Source organism: Nyctereutes procyonoides, unplaced genomic scaffold, assembly GCF_905146905.1.
Source record: "Nyctereutes procyonoides isolate TBG_1078 unplaced genomic scaffold, NYPRO_anot_genome, whole genome shotgun sequence".
Lineage (NCBI taxonomy): Eukaryota > Metazoa > Chordata > Mammalia > Carnivora > Canidae > Nyctereutes > Nyctereutes procyonoides.
In genome coordinates, this window is record NW_026575140.1 from 11,955,463 (window position 1) to 11,972,937 (window position 17,475).

General features: G+C 37.5%; 1 protein-coding gene across 1 annotated transcript in view; it reads left to right on the forward strand.

The window, feature by feature from the left end:
• HYDIN (HYDIN axonemal central pair apparatus protein) overlaps positions 1-17,475 on the forward strand; it is a 362,906-nt gene that overhangs the window by 67,414 nt on the left and 278,017 nt on the right. Inside the window, exons 4-6 of the mRNA XM_055304626.1 lie at positions 5,567-5,686; positions 9,182-9,316; positions 17,189-17,388. Coding sequence (XP_055160601.1) covers positions 5,567-5,686; positions 9,182-9,316; positions 17,189-17,388 — 455 coding nt within the window. The remainder of the gene's footprint in view (positions 1-5,566; positions 5,687-9,181; positions 9,317-17,188; positions 17,389-17,475) is intronic.

Genomic DNA, 17,475 nt, shown 5'->3' on the forward strand with positions numbered 1-17,475 from the left:
TTTGTTTTTTGGATCTCTCCTGTTCCTGATCACTAAATGATGGGGCTCCCCAGTACTTGGTCCTTGAACTTGTTTCTCTTCTGAATTTATCCTTTATATAACTCCTTTAGGAGCAGGCTTTAAATTCTACTTTATAGATGATTATTTTCACAACTATTTCTCTTGCTATGGCTAATGCTCTGAACTCTGGATCACATATTCAGCCCAATGAATGATTGGCAGCTCAGACTTAAAATATTTAAGATTTAATGTTTTTGTTACCTTCCTTCCCTAAGGATATGATCTTTTCTCTTTTGTCTCTTCCATCTAGTATATAGTACCCCTGTTTACCCATTTCTTCAGGCCAGAAAACTACCTTGGAATTATCTCTGATGCCTCTTTTTTTTTTTTTTTTTGCGTCTTATTTGAGATCCAATGACAAGTACTATAAATTTCTACTTTCACAATGGTATCTCTAATCAAACTGCTTCTCGCCACCTGTACCACTACCCTCTCAGTTTAAGTCATCACCCTTTAGACTACTGAAATAATCTCTCTGTTTCCATCTCATTGCTCCATCATCAATTCTGCACAAAGAGGAAAGAATGTATTTTTAATGTAAATTAGAACATGTTATTCCATATATAAAGCCATCCAACAGTTGTTTCCTATTGCCCCCAGAGTTATAGGGTCCTGCATCATCTAATCCTATTTCCCTCTTAGACCTCTTTTTCTTCCAATCTTCCCTAGCTCATTGTCTTCACATTGTGCCCCCCTCTTGTTGTTCTTTAAACACTGAATGATGATCCCCACCTCAAGGCCTTTGCACTTGCTATTCCCACTAACTGGAATGCTCTTCTATCATGTCTTTGCAGGACTTGCTTAGATCTCTACTTGGATGTCTTTTCCTCAGAGAGGTCATCTCTTCACATCTATTGAAAAGAGCATACATCTGCATTCACTCTGTCTCCTTATCTTCCTTTAGTTTTTTTATGTAGCCATATCACTGCCTGACCTTGTATTATGCATTTCTTTATTTTTTATCCATTTCCCTAAGAAAGTCTGCTTCCCGAGGGCAAGGGCTTTGTTTGGCTTTGTTCATGACTGTGTGCTTAACATGTGGAAAATATAGGAAACTCAATTAGTATTTATTGAGTGATCACATGAATTTTTCATCATTTTGATTAAGTACTCCCTACACTCTTAATTATTTGCTTTGTGCTCTCAGACTTTTTCCATTATGTCTTTTGAATTTATAGTGAAACAGCATAGCCAATATTTTCATTGTTTCTTGTTAACTTTTCTGTTAACTGTTCTTCATTTACCATTTTCTTTATTCCTTTGTCTTCCTTGAATATTTTTGTATAAATCTTGATTTATCATTACCATTATTGTTACTACTCATTTTTGGAGGAAAGAAGGACATTTTTCCTGGACTTGCAATCTGCAGGCAGTTACTGTTGAGGCAGGTTCTGGCAGTGTCCCAGACCATCAGGAATCCTTCATGATTCTCAGCACAGCATTTTATGAAAGAGGAGTGTGTGTGTGTGTGTGTGTGTGTTTTGGAAGGGGGCTGAGAGGAAGGAAGGAAGAATGACTGAGCTGTATTAACCTTTCTTTCTCCCCAAAGTTGTGACTTGTGAGGACCTTAGGATCCAGAGTCCTGCTCTTATAGCCTGTCTCAATGACTCACTGCTTCCTATGAACATGCGAATTGATGTGTTGCCATTTGGCCCTGCCTTCTCTATTATTTCCTGGAGCCAGATGGCAACAGGGAATTTCTTGTTGCCATCCCTGGTATTCTAAACAAGGAGTTGGTGGTTATGCCTATGAGAGTGTGTCACCTGCTTTGGAGATCTGTATAGTGCAAGCCTTACTCGAGATCTGAAGTCGTGGACATTCTCACTAGGCATCTTATCTTAACCTTGGTTATTTGTGGCAGGAGAGGTAGAGGAGAGAGCTCAAGCTATCAGTTAAGACCTACACTGAGTCCATCTTGGCATCAGTCATTTATGCTGAAATCCATTGTTTGCTCCTGCCCTCGAGGGCTTCTGTGGTATAGCAAGTGATCCATATGCAAGGATTTGTTTCTGGACTTTTCCACACCATTGGTCAGTTTATTCAAATCCAAAACACAGTGTTTTATATATATATTCATATTTCTCTATTCAAATCTGTAGATATGGATTATATATTTATAATAAAAACAGAGACAGAAGAGGGGCAGAGTGAATCTTAAGCAGGCTCCACACCGAGTGCAGAGCCCTTTGGGGGCTTGATTCACAACTGTGAGATCATGGCATGAGCCAAAACCAAGAGTCGGTTGCTTAACTGACTGAGCTACCCAGGTGCCCCCCCCATACATTTTTAAGTAAAATTTTTACTGAATTTGTATATGTATTATGAACATATAGCTTGATGAATTTTAGCAAAGTAAAGATATTCGTATAACCACCACTCAGATGAAGGAATGTAAGCTATAACATTACTGGCATCCTAGAAGCTTTCTTATGCCCTTCCCAGTCATTACCTGTCCCTCTTCTCCAGAAGAACTGCTAACCATAGGTTTATTTTTCCTATATCTAACCTTTATATAAGTGGAATACCACAGCATATACTCTTTAATTTCTGGCTAATTTAATTCAATATATTGTTTTGAAGATTTATGTTGTTGTGTTTAGTAGTAGTCCGTTTTTATTGCTGTATAGTATTTCATTGTATAACTATACCACCAATTGTTTATCCATTTTACTGTTGATGAGCATTTGTTTTTTCCACATTTTGACTCCGAATAAATGATGGGTTATAAACACTCTTGTACATTTCTTTTAGTGCACATATATGCAGTATTAGGCATACACCTAAAAGTGGAATTTCTAGGTTATAGGCATGTGTGTCTCTTTAGTAGTAATTGATAGTTTCCTGAAGTGTTTATACTATTATACTGCCATTAACTGTTTGAAAATTGCAGTTGGAATTGCTAATACTTGCTAATACTCAATATCATCAATCTCTTCAACTGAAATTGTTCTATTGGGTGTGTAGTATTGTCACACTGTGGTTTAACTTGCAGTTTCTTGATTCTAATAAGGTTTAGCAACTTTTTATGCTTATGAGCCATTTGTATATCATCTTTTAGAAATTATATGTTTATGTGTTTTGTCCATTTCTTAGCGATTTGTAAAAGTTCTTCATATATCCTGGAGGCTAGTCCTTTATCAATTATGTGTATTACAAATAATTTCTAATTCTTTGGATTTATTTTTCATTTCTTAAAGGGTATCTTTTGATGAGCATGTCTTAAGTTTCAATATAACAAAATTGCCAATCTTTTCATTTATGTTTTGTATTTTCTATGCCCCATTAAAGAAAATTTTGCATTCCTCAACATCATGAAGATATTCCTCTTGGTTTTCTTCTGAAAATTTTCCTGTTTTACCTTTCATATTGAGAGATTTAATTCACTTGGGTGGTGTGTGATAGGAGTTAAATTGATATTTTTCATATGGAATATCCATTTAACCCAACACTGTTCATTAAAGAGAACATATCTCTTTCCCAATGCTTGTTAGTATTACCTTTGTCATAAATCAAGTGTCCATATATTTAAAGATTTGTTTCTGGGCTTTTAAATTTGGTACATTTGTTTTTAGGATAAATCATATACTATATTTCACTATTTTAATTATTCTGATAAATAACAATATATGATATGTAATAATATAATGAGTCTTGCTACTTCATAAAGCAAGTCCTCCTATCTTGTTATTTAAATGTCTCTTGCTTATTCTTTTTTTTTCATCTCTTGCTTATTCTTGATCCTTTGCTTTTACATATAAATTTTATAATCAGCTTTTTAATTTCCAAAACAAAATTTTTACCACAATTTTTAAATTAGATTTCATTGAATTTTTAGATCAGTTAGGAGAGTACTTGACATCCTTGAAATATTGCCTTTTCATTCATGAACATGGTATATTCCTGTATTTATTTAAGTCATTTTTAATTCCTCTCAATAATATCTTATAGTTTTTCCGGATAAAGGTCTTACACAGCTTTCATTGAATTTATCACTATGTATATTATGTTTTGGGATGCTATTTTAAATAGTATTATTTATAAATTTCATTTCCTAAATGTTCTTTGCTAGTACATAGAAATATAATTGATTTTTGTTTGTTGACCTTGTACTTAGTAATAACTTTTTAATTCTATTAGTTTATCTATAGGTTATTTTGAATTTTCTAAATAAGCAGTTTTTTTTCTTCTGTGGCAAATGACAATTTTGTTTCTTTTTAACCAATTTCTTATATTAAAACAACTTTGAATTTCTGAGATAAACCCAATTTGGTCATGGTATGTTATTCTTTTATTATTTTTATATATTGTGGGTTTCAGTTTGCTAATGTTTTGTTACTTAAAAAAAAAATCTATTACATAAGTAAGATTAGCCTATATTCTGCCCCCCCACCCCGTCTTTCTAACATCATCATTGTTATGCTAACATCATCCAGTTGGGAGACTTTAAGTTTTTTTCTTTCCTTTGAGAGAGTTCCTATAATATTTGTGTTGTGTCTTTAAATGTTTGCTAGAATCTGCTTGTAAAGTTATTTGGGCTGGGGTTTTCTTTGAAAAGTTTTTACTTGCAGATTCAATTTAATAGTTACAGAACTATTCATATTTTCTATGTCTCCTTGTGTTAGTTTTGATAAATTGTACTTTCTAATATAAATTTTCACATTTCTTGAATAATATCCATTTATTATCTTTTCGGTTAGTTCAGTTTCTGTTGTAATGTCCCTATTTTCGTTCTTTATATCGACTCTTTGTGCCTTTTGTCTTATTTTCTTGATCATACTCCCTAGGTATTTTATCAATTCTGTAGTCTTTAAAGACTTGACTTTTGGCTTGTTGATTCTGTAGTATATTTACTTTCTATTTTATTATTTTTGTTGTTTTTGTTATGTCATTTTTTCATTTGTTTGAATTTTATTATTATTTTTTTATGTTTACTATTACTTTTCTAAATTATTGAGATGGATACGTAAAAATTCATTTTGCAAACTATACTAAGGTGCTCCAGGGTGCAACTGTGTACTCACAGGGCATCATAGGATATTCTAAAATTTTAAGGAAACATGGTAGTACTCAAAACTTGTTGGATTCTACCCAAGCTAATAACTTGAGATAATTCATAGTTTTGACATTAGATCATACTGTTTTTGTTAGCTCTTCAGTGCCTCTTGGCATATATTTGTTGATATAGTTTTTCTTATTATTTTCATAGGGAAGTTGGTTCAAATGACCTTATTCACCATTGCTGTAATGGAAGTTTGGGGTTAGTGTTCTAATTAACCTGTATTTTTAAAACTGAGGGCCAAATCTTCTACTTTATTTTGTATTAGACAAGTCAATCACAGTAACCTTAATACTTATAACAATTATTGCTTATAGTAGTTACCCCTTTCTGAGTGTTTCCTATGTTTTTTTAGAATTAATAGCCATAAACCTATGTAGTATTTTCATATCTACCCCTGTAATTTCTGCCACTGTGTGACTATATAATGAATTTACCCTTTCAATGCAGTTTTCAGGAATTGACCTGGATCAGGCATTATTCCAGCCCTTTCCATCAGAAATTGTGTTTCAGAACTATACTCCTTGTGAAGTCTACGAAGTTCCACTGGTTTTGAGGAATAATGACAAAGTGAGTATGTTTACTGGATGTACCTTTCATGGATATATAAGAAGGTATCAAATAAAATGGGATCCTGTAGGATCTTCGATAAATTCTTTAATTTGAGAGACCTAAAAGAATAGGTAAAAACATCCCCTTTGATTATAAGCTTAATGAAGACAAGACTATGTTGGTTTATTCATATGTATTCAGGCCCAGGTCAGTGCCCACCAAATGGTCAACTCTCAACATGTGCAGTAACATTTTGTTGAGTAAAATATTAGCTAGGTAATGTTATGAAAAATTTTAAAAATATTTATTTATTTATTTATTTTAGATAGAGAGCGAGTGGGGACAGGCAGAGAGTGAGAGAGCCTTAAGCAGACTTAACTCTGAGCATGGAGCCTAAAGTCAAGCTTGATCTCATGACCCCAAGATCATGATCTGAGCTGAAACCAAATTTGTCGCTTAACCGACTGAGCCACCCAAGCACTCCAAATGTCATGAACTTCTTATGTGTGACTGGTTCAGCTAGGCTTTCATTCAAGATAAGGTGAAGCATAGATTCATACTCACTTACTCTGCATTAGAGCCACTGTTTCCCCAAATGTAGGTATAAACTCTACTCAAATTATTTATACTTTACAAATTATATCTTTAAAAAAGAACTTAAAAATAATGGAGCCTTCTTTCCCCTTTTTCTATCTCCTCCCTTCTACCTTAGATTCAGATTTTGTCTACAGATAGTTTTGGACAGCTTCTCCCACTGTATATTCCTTGTCCTTTTGTGGTTGCAACTGAGAGTTTCTTCTCCATCCATATGCCTTTTTTTCCCTAGAGATAAATTATGGTTTACTTCAAGAAAAGGTATTAAGTGCCTGAAGATTTCCTTGACATCTAACAATAATGGAAGAAAAAATAATGTGGGAAGTCAGCATGAAGCACAGTTAAGTGTGAAAAGTAGTCAGATGGGGAGGAAGGCATCTGAGAGATGCTGAACTTCAGATGTGAAGGCAGGTAGGAATACCTCAGGAGTTTAAGAACGTGGAGAGAAAAATTCTCTCTATAAGAAAAAAGGGAAGATAAATGAAGACTATGCAAGAATACTTGAAGTTATATTTGGTACAGTAGCTCATTAAAGGAATCAGTGATGCCTTTCAGAGATCAATGCGGTGATTTAGTGACAGCAGAGTCAGACTCTGGAGAAAACGGTATATTTAGTTTTTGGCTTCCGGACTATTAGCAAGACAAGCTCAAGGGATAGAAGTTAAAAGGATAGGCAGAGAGAAGAAAAAGAATCTGAGATGCTTAGGATCATGCCCCTAGACCTCAAGAAGAGATACATTACATAGACATCAGGACTCTTCTCTTTTCCTATAGGGCTGCCAAACAATTCCCTTTGTCACTTCCAGTTCTCTTTTTCCCTTTCTCCATGACTTTTTGACTCTTGCTCAGATATTTTAAGGCTGTTAAAGAGAGAGAGCTTGCCCAAGGGATACTTTGACCACCCCTCCTTGGCCCTAAACAAGAGATGATTGACATTAGGCATATATGGGCAAGTAAAGGGCATTTTGTCTGCTAAAGGGCACTAAGTTCTCATGGGTAACCCAACACTTCTTGGTTAGATGCTGCTACAGTGTTGGACCTCACAAAAGGAGGGTCCCTATCCAGGGAAAGTCCACCTACCAAAAAAGCAGATCGATTTCTCTAGCCTAGGCAAGCTTATTCTTGGGTAAATTACTCTCAGGGCTCTTAACTGGGTGGCTGATATAAGCCTGCCTCTCTACTTCCTTAGTTCATGGACTCATAAGGAACTGCTGGGATAGATGTAGGGCACCAAGAAATGCTTTCTGTGCTATTAACCAGTGTTTCCTCACTGAATGCAGAAGACAGAGCCTGTTTGGTCATTATTTCTCTATCTCTCACACAGCATAAGGTGAGAGTAAGCTATGAGCACTCTATAAGCCACAATTCAATTCTACTTGGGATATAATTATTAGCACCCAGACTCTAGAGTCAGACTAATCTGGTAGATTTTCCCAGCTGTAGCCTTTGGGTAAGTCACTTCGCTTCTCCGGGCCTTGATGATACTAATAGTACCCATTTCAATAGGTTGTTTGGAATATTAACTGAGGTAATGAATGTGAAGTATACAGCTCAGTGCCTATCATATAGGAAACGCTAAACCATTATTATTGTTATTATAATCAGTAGTACTAGTATTGCTGTTGTTTTTCTTTCTAGTTTTTAACCCATAATTATGCTCTTACCAAAAGTATTCCCAGCAAGCTTACATAAGCTCTGCATGTCATAAATGACACCGTACATTCCCCTTACCAGCAAAGCCAGTTGGACTCCTATCAGATTTGCACACATCTCTTCCTTACCTCCCCACTCTCTAGTCTTAAGATCTCTCTGAATTCTCTCTGTATTTCTTCTTACTGTGCTCATCTGGGTTTCATTTTTGAGAGGTTGTACAGGTTCTTTTGTACTCATTTTTCACCTAAGACTTCTCAGTCACCCTTAACTATAGTTCACTTTAAAATAAATTATTTATTCATTAGAAAGAGAAAGAGAACACAAGCATGGGAAGCAGCAGGCAAAGTGAGAGGGAGAAGCAGACTCCCCACTGAGCAGGGAGCCCATCATAGGGCTCGATCCCAGGACCCCGAGATCATGACCTGAGCTGAAGGCAGACACATAACCACCTGAGCCACCCAGGTGCCCCTGTATTTGTTTCTTCTGCCCCCTTTGAGTCTCTTAAAATTTTTTCCCCCTTTTTCTTGTGTCCCTGGAATCTCCACCCCATTTTCCTCACAATCCTATTTGTTTTATTCCTTTGACTATCTTCAATAAACAGAGATACTCTGGGCGAGGCAAGCAGAGCAGAGGAAGCCTTGAAGCAAAGGAAACTGTTTGAAGCCACTCTGACACTGGCCTGGGGACCCTGTACTGCTTGCTCTGTTTATTCTTGCTCATAGTGTTGTCTACGGAGGACAGTCCCCTAAGAGGAAAGGTGTGGATAGGCTGGGACTTGGGAAAGATGTAACCATAAGGACAAACATCTTGTTCGCATCTGTAGGATGGAGGTCATAATGAAACTCACTGGTTACTGAGAGGATTGATTGGCGTCTCATGTGGATGGTCTGTAGTAGGAGTGCAGGAAGTGTGACTTCTCCCAGAGCGCTTCTCAAATGTTGGGGAATCCAGCATTCCTCCCCTGTGTGGGTGGGGGTTTAGCTGGTCAAGCAGCTCCTCTTTGAAGATAGTCTCATTTAAATGATAAAACAAAGGCTTGGCAATCACAATAAAAATGAACAATAATTTTACTAAAAATTAAAGCTCAAATGCACCAAGTGAGTCATCTCCTCTCACAGTTGGGGAACTGGAAGTTAAGCCCTGACCAAGCTCATGTGTGGCTAGTAAGTAGTAGATGGAGATCTCCTGGTGGACGACAAAGCCTGTGCTTTTGCTTCTGCTTTCTGTCATGGGCGGGATGTCTACCATGGTGTGTTTTTCTTGCAGATTCCAAGAATGGTGAAAGTTGTTGAGGAAAGTTCACCTTACTTTAGAGTAGTCAGCCCCAAAGATATTGGCCACAAAGTAGCTCCGGGAGTCCCATCCATATTCCGAATCCTCTTCACTCCAGAGGAGAACAAGGTAAGAAATTGGTGGAATACTGGTTGCTAGCAGTTTGCAATTCTGAAGATTCCTGGAGGTGGTGCTGGTGTTGGTAGTATTGTCAGTGGTGTTGGTTGTGGTGGGGGTGGGTGGTTGTGTTGCTGAGGGTGATGGTGTCGATGGTGTTAGTGGGTGATGGTGGTGAGAGAAGCAGACAGGTTGGCTAAGAGGAAGGGATAGTGCACCTCTGGAATAAGGGGAGAACTGTCAACCAGAGCCGAGGGCTTTCATGAGCTGTGAGTAGCCAGGGTATAAAAAAGGGTACATCCTTCTGGATGCACCGCACCTCCCTTCACCTACCTCAGCATATTTATATTTGACCATGAGCTCTAAGGTCACAAAAAATGGTGTGCTCCAGATGCAGTGAGTGGAGGCAAAGGATAAGGATGAAACAGGCCATTTCCCCTCAGCACCACTCCAGCTATGGGAAAGCCAGTCCATTCTCAAGCCCTTCTCCGTTGTAGAAATCCCAGTTCCTCCTGGAAAGAAGGACCAGCTAAGGGGGACTGAGGCAGGAGGCTTCCTATCCGGCCCATTTCTAGAAGTGCAAAATTGTGGGTTGAGTTTTCTTCACTATGGGCCAGAGTGGGGACTTGTGAGGAGGAGGAGCCAAGGAGTTTTAGCAGCATAACTGAAGGTGTGAGGACAAAAAACAAGGCTTAAATAATCATAAGAAAATGTCAGGTTATATATAATGTCAGTTCTGTGTGTGCTTATCTGTATTGTGCTGTTAGGGTTGGAATCAAGCATGTTAGAGATGGAAAGAACTAGCTTTGAATCCCTGCCTCTTTATCGCTAATACGTATTAGGTGTTGTTAATGCCATTACTAGAATTCCTGCTACGATTGCTACTTTTCTAGAGCAGGGATAGAGAATACAACGTGGTCTGCCAAGCCTGTATCACTCTAGTGAATGCTTAGAAATTCTATTGTAATAATGCTGCTGTTATTATTTTGCCACTTTGTAGTGTGACTGTTTAAGGACCTGTAATTTTGCCTGGGGTCCTATTGAAATAAAGGAAAAGATAAATAGCTCCAGAAGTGTTGCAGTTTTTTTTTTTTTTAATGTTGCCATTATTGTTCAGTGTTATCAAGGTCCTTGTTTTTTTTTTTTTTTTTTTTTTTCTTGAGGCTCTGTATCTGAATACTATCTGTGAAGAGAATGGTTATCTGGATTTAGTTTGGGTGTCAAATTCCTAACCTGTCATTTTGGTAGGAAGCTGATTACTAAAACTTTGTGCGGCTTGAAATACAAAGCTTACTGGGTTTGAGGAGTTGAATTTCCTTACTTTTTTTCCGGTGCTGCAAAAAATATGTCTTCTGTTGGGTAAGTATTGTTCTCCCTGTAGATCTGGCTGAGAAATGAACACATGGAACTTTCTGAGGAGGTGGAATGTTCTATATTTGTGACAAGTGTGTGGGTTATACAGATGAATTCATTTGTCAGAATTGTACATTTAATATGTATGCTTTCTAATATATCTAAATTTTACCTTAAAAACTAGAAAATATAATAACAACAATGGAAGCAGGTAATGGATGTAGATATAGATGTTGCCAGAATGGCAGAGTGTTAATACTTGAAGCTGGGTGGCGGTTGCATAGGGTTTGTTAAACTCTTGTTTTCTTTGTGTATATTTTAAACTTTCCCTACTCAGAAGCTAAGAGAAAAATGTTATTGCTGCTTATCTATACAGCAAATAAAGAATCAAAATATATGTTAGCATATTTGTATTTACCATATAAATATGAAATGCTAACATTCCTATTAAGGGTTATTACTTGGCTATATTTTGTAGTTGCTTTTCTTACTCCTCACTTTTTTATTCCCTCTTACCTTTCCATTTCACCAGCACTGCCTGTCTATTGGTAAACCCCTAATTTAAAAAAAATCAAGTTGAGGATCATTTCACTATTGCTGCTAAGTATTTAAAAGTTATCAAAGGCTACATGCCCATATGAGGAGACACAAGTGAGAATAATGGCTACTTGTGAGAAATTTAAGTAGCCAATTTTGGATACATTAATGTTTTGTATTGGATTTGGACTCTCAGCTATAACATGATTTATAGAATTTGTTTTTTTAAACCATAGAGATTTTTCCTTTGGCTGGCTTGTCTAAGATAGATTGTGGGAATTTGCGGAAGCTCCTACTACTTGTTTTGATCTCCCTTTTCTACAAAGATCCTGCTACACTTGCACCACCAGCGGGGCCCAGCCACTCTCATGAGTTTTTTCCAGTCATCCTGGCATCTGCATTCACTCACTGTTGGAAAGCCAGCAGGGCCACGTACAGAATGCCCAGCTAGTCTTTCGTGCTGCTCCAGAATGTGACAGCGGAGCCAGGTTTATTTTAGAGGAGATAGAAGCCAGTCTTTTCACTGTGTCACTTTTTCTTCAGTTGGCCAAATTGATAGCCAGCGTACATATGTATTTTTCTTCCTTATCCCCTGCTGATCTGAGCACACTCCATTCTCATTTACCCTCCTCACATCTGGAGGGCGAGATATGTAAATTGTAGCATGCCACAGCTTAATAAGCTAGTCCCCTTTCAATTGGATTTTCAGCACCCATGTATATTAGCATGTCGAAGATGATAATGTAATTTACATTTTTCCCTGTCATCTTTTAATCTGGCTTCCTGGGGATTTAACTTGTTAAGAATGCCAAGTCCCCAGATAACAGGTGCAGCAAATTCACTCTGGCTGTCCTTATCTCTTCTTGTCACACAGACTTTAAAAAAGAAATGACTGGATATGTTATTAATCTAATAATCCTAGTGTATGTCAATGTGGTGGAAGTACGATAGTCAGTGTTATCATAACACTGTAAAATTCTGGAGCCTGGCACTTTTCTTGACCTTTTAAATTTGTATCTTTACTATTAAAAGGAGAATGAAAAATATTAGACTTCTGTAGGAAAGCAAAACTGGATGCTTCCTTATTTTTTTTTATTTGTTTATGATAGTTACAGAGAGAGAGAGAGGGGCAGAGACATAGGCAGAGGGAGAAGCAGGCTCCATGCACCGGGAGCCTGACGTGGGATTCGATCCCGGGTCTCCAGGATCGCACCCTGGGCCAAAGGCAGGCGCCAAACCGCTGTGCCACCCAGGGATCCCTGGATGCTTCCTTAGAATTAAGAAAGCATCTATTTACTATAGAATTGTCATACGCATGTGACCGTGGTGGTTTAAAGATCAACTTTATTGCTTATTTATGTTTTAGGAAAATATAATGTTGTCAAAATAGTTTTCCTGGTTTGCTACTATGAAATTTAAAAATTGTGGTCTGAAAAGACTAGAAAAATGTTAATGTATTTTATGTTATCTAGATGTATGATGATAATGAACTATACTGCCAGAATTTTTAATTCAAGTGTAGATAACACAAAATCTTACACAATCAACCATTTTTGTTGGCAAAAAATTCTGATAGGGATTTTGTCTTCTTCCTGCCTGAATTAGCCCTCCGTAAGTCTGTTTGCGTCACCCTGGGCACTCCAGGGCCTAGCACAGTGCCTGGCAAATAAGAGCATGCAGTAGATATTTATTGAGTAACATAAGTAAGGAAAAATTAATCTCAAGAGAATCTAAGGAAGTTTCTTCAACTTGAGGATGGCCTCCAGATGATAAAAGCAAAAGCATATATAAAGGGCTCAGATGTCTGTTTGTGCCATGAATATATTAGACATTAACTTTTTCTTGTTTCTCTCCATTTTATTTCATATCTTCAGTAAGTTTCTGTCACTACTTTTTACTTTCTGGACTTGATAAATATCATTTTATAATAAGCCTAGTGAGAATGTTGGGAATTCTCTTTGTGAGGAACTCTTGAGAGTTTAATACCCAAATAAAGATATTAAAAATGAGTAATATTCTTTCCTTCACTCTGAGAACCCAGCTGAGTCTCCAGCTGAGCCACTTGGAGAGCCAGAGTGTCTGAAGATAAGACCCACAACGCCTGACCAGTCCCGTTTTCAAAATGATTAGGACTTCAGAACTGATTCTTCCCTTTTGAGGGATGAATTTTGAATTGAAAAGATACTATATAATACTTTAACTGGTTAGGGAATCTCTAACATTTTCCCAGGACACCGGATATTAAATTCACTGAGTCCTAATCAAATCTAGTTCTAATTTTACTCTGTGTGAGCCATGCTTCCATCAGGTTTAGAAGTGAAGGAAAGGCAGAAGGAGGATTGTGAGGGTCTAACCCCACTGGCCACACTTGCCTTTGACGGATGCCTGGAGAGCCACTGGCTGCAGGAGAGAACACCATTTTCCTTTGCCTGAGACTGTGAAGGACAGAATTATTGCGTGTATACTCTCTATCATGGAGCTAATATAAAATCAAGATTCATTCTTTTCACTTCTCGGAAAGTCAGATCTGCCATTTTCATATTCTGCTGCTCTGGTTTTTAAAGTTTGGGGGCTAGATGTTTTGGAAGGAAAGCTAATGGACAAAAAGTAGACTGGATGTTTCGTCCGGTAAGCATTGTTATAAAGGATAACATTTTAGGATAGATAGTAATTCGTGGCTAAGTCTCTCATAGTAGAGGGGAAAGAGCCTGGAATAAATATTTTGGCTCTAAATGGTGACCTGATTGCTTTGAATCTAAATACAGTGGAAGGGATTATATAAACTAAAGTAATTGCTTAGTTTGAAGGCTGGCAGGCCTCTGCAGGCATTACATCTGAATTAATTGTAAGCCAGTAGAGCAATATATAATTGTGTATTACATAATCTAATATAGTTGTATTGAATGTAGAACTTCAGAGATTAGAATACATTTTAATGCAGTCGTCTAAATAATTTCTTCATATTCTTTTATGAGTATGTGAATTGATTATGAAAAAAATAATGTAATTCAGATCAAAATTCACATCTTCCTCATATGGAAATTTGGAACGTTTTTTTTTTTTTTAAGATTTTATTTATTTATTCATGAGAGACACAGAGAGAGAGAGGCAGAGACACAGGCAGAGGGAGAAGCAGGCTCCACGCAGGGAGCCCGACGCGGGACTTGATCCCGGGACTCCAGGACCACGCCCTGGGCCAAAGGCAGCGCTAAACCGCTGAGCCACCTGGGCTGCCCTAAATTTGGAACGGTTTGAAAACATCTCTGTGAATATTTCCATTAGTCCCCTAAACTATTTTAAACTATCTTCAATTCTTATAGAACAAAACAGAGAATATGTAAATATAGAATAGAATAAGATAAATTACTTTGGAATCACCTCTCATTCTGGATTCAGCAGCATCTTTTGTTCTTTCTCTCAAAGCCTGTGGTAATATTAAGTTTCCACATGTGCCAGAAGCTTTCCAGTTCCAAATTCCCAACCAAATCTTTGCTTGCTGGGTTTGATCTACTAAGAAAAAATGAAAACAGTACTTATCTCTTTAGGATTCTGTTGTAATCAGACTAGACTGTTTCTTCGGTGAATGCTATGGGGTTTTCTAGGATCAAATATGCTTAGTGTAACTTGTACTTGCTCATGTGTGATTAGCGTATTTTTTGAGCCTGGCATTACCATCTAGAAACCAGAATCAGTTGAAGAGCTAAGAGTCCAACAACTCAATTTTAACAAATTTCATGAATACTGTCCATTAATTTGTATTACTTGTTCCTACCTTAAGACCTTTACATTTACAACTCTCCTTGCCAGGAAATACTCCATTCCTAGATCTCGCCTGACTGGCTCCTTTTGCTGGTCAGGTTTCCATCTCAAGGTCACCTCCTCAGGAAGGCCTCTTGGGTTGTTCTAACCAAAAGCAGCCCCTTCCAACATTATCACCTTACCATCTTTTATTTTCTTCAAAGCCCTGATTGCTTTCTGAAATTATCTTATATTATTATCATCATCAGGATTATCATTATTATTATCCTAACAATAAGAGTAAGCACAAGTTGAGTTTTTCCCCATGTACATTACACAACATTTTAATGATGATGGCTTGCATTTATGGAGTACTCACAAGTCAGCAAATGCTGGATGAAGCATTTACCACACTAGGCCAGGTCACTGACCTCTCTGCCTGGATGCTGCAGGGGCTTCTTGACTGGCCTACCTTTTCCCGTTTTAGCTGCTTGCAGTTTGCTGCCTACAGAGCAGCTAGTGATCTTCATAAAACACAAATCAGCTGTCATGAGCAGCTTTCAGCATCAGCAGGCTTTTGACCATCTTCAGGGCCTAACTGGCTTACAAGGCCCTGTGTGACCTGGCCCCTATTACCTCCTTGCCCTGTCTCTAATCTCTCCTGACTTCTGGCCACTGACTTTGGGTATACAAGGCACTGTCATGTGAGCATTCCTGGTGATTTTATCTTTATGTTTATTTATATGTTACATTGTATATTAGATGTGCTTTATTTACCTTTTCATTATGTACATCATTATGTAAGCTTGAAGTGATCCATGCCTGTGTTTTCTGCTTCAGTGTATTCACACACCTAGTTCAGTACTTAGTATCTGAACACCTAGTAAATGTGGTTGAATGAATAAACTAATCGAGGAGACCATTGCTTTACACTTGTCCTGTGGGTTGCATGAGATTGAGTGCATAGCCAGATTTTATGTCAATCTGTGTGTCAGACATCCCCATTCCTACTGTATGCCTAAAGCTCAAAGAGGGTTTTTCTAAAAACCTCCACAATTTAATACCATTTACTACATGATAATTGAAAGGAAATTTAAGTTCCAAGTGGACTTTACATTTACCAATATTGCCTTGAAGCTAAATGATGGGAAAACTTAAAATAAAAGCCTGTTTTAGATAACAAATTCCTTTTAAAGTAATTTGTGAGCTTCTGGTCTATTCTTGAGAGGACTATTAATACTTTACTTTTATGTCTAGTTTTGTTTGTTGGTGAGAGTTTTTTTTTTTAACTTTGTTATATCAAGGATAAGAGTTCTATTTTTCTATCTTATGAAATGACACAAACGGTGACTTGCATTTATGTTGCATTTAAACCCCAGATTGGGGAAGATACATGTCTTAGACCTCAGCATTTTTATATAGAATGGTCAGTGATGGCTTTGCTCAAGAGATGAGGTTTAAACTGGGCTATGTATCAGTTAGTTATTGTATATAACAGACTACCTCCAAGCCCACTGACTTCAAATAATGAATATTATTGCTCACCAGACTCTGGTTCAGCCTGTCTTGACTGGGTCCACTCATGCATTGGGTAGGCAGTTGTGCTCATGCTGGTTGGGCTCTCTCACATATCTGGGGCTGTAGGCTAGTCTGGCATGGTCCTGGCTGGGACATTTGGGCTCCCATCCTTCAGTAAGCTGGATAGTATTTATTTACATGGCAGTGGCAGGGTTCCTTGAGGTCTCAGCTTGGAACTGGCATAGCATAGTTTCTACCACATTCCGTTGGTCAAAGCATGGGATGGAGAAATAGACTCTACTCATGATGGAGACACTGCAAAGTCATATTGCAAAGAGAATAGGTTTAGAGATACCGTAAATTGGAGACCATAAATTTCCATTAATCTAATGGCTTGAAAGATGAATACGATTTAGGAGGAGGATATAAAGGAACTAGTGTGAACTTCCTCTGATCTGAAGAAGAATGTGCCTTGATTGGCCCCCATCCCAGCTCTCTAGTATCTGGAAAATGAAGCATAAGCTTCTCCATTGACCTGTATGTTTTAACACTTTAACTGTTCTCTTTCTCTCAGAAAAGAGTATCTCATTGAAAGTATATCTATAATTGTCTTGAGGAGTTTTCATAGAATACCTTAAGTTGTTTTGCAAGATAGCTGGCATATGGCCATACTTCTTGCACAGTTATCTTGATCATGTTGGCATATACACAAATAATGATTGTACCCTTCTCTTGTAGGATTATGCTCATGTGTTGACCTGTATAACTGAAAGAGAAAAGTTTATTGTGCCTATCAAAGCTAGAGGTGCACGAGCCATCCTAGATTTTCCCGATGAGCTGAATTTTTCCACTTGCCCTGTCAAATACAGCACTCAGAAGATTCTGCTGGTACGAAACATTGGCAACAAAGATGCTGTGTTTCACATCAAAACCCATAGGTATGCATTCCTTCAGTTCTTGTTTTTGATTGATTATAGCTAAATCTAGTCAGCACAAAGTAATTTTCTAGAATAGCAGTCAGAGCG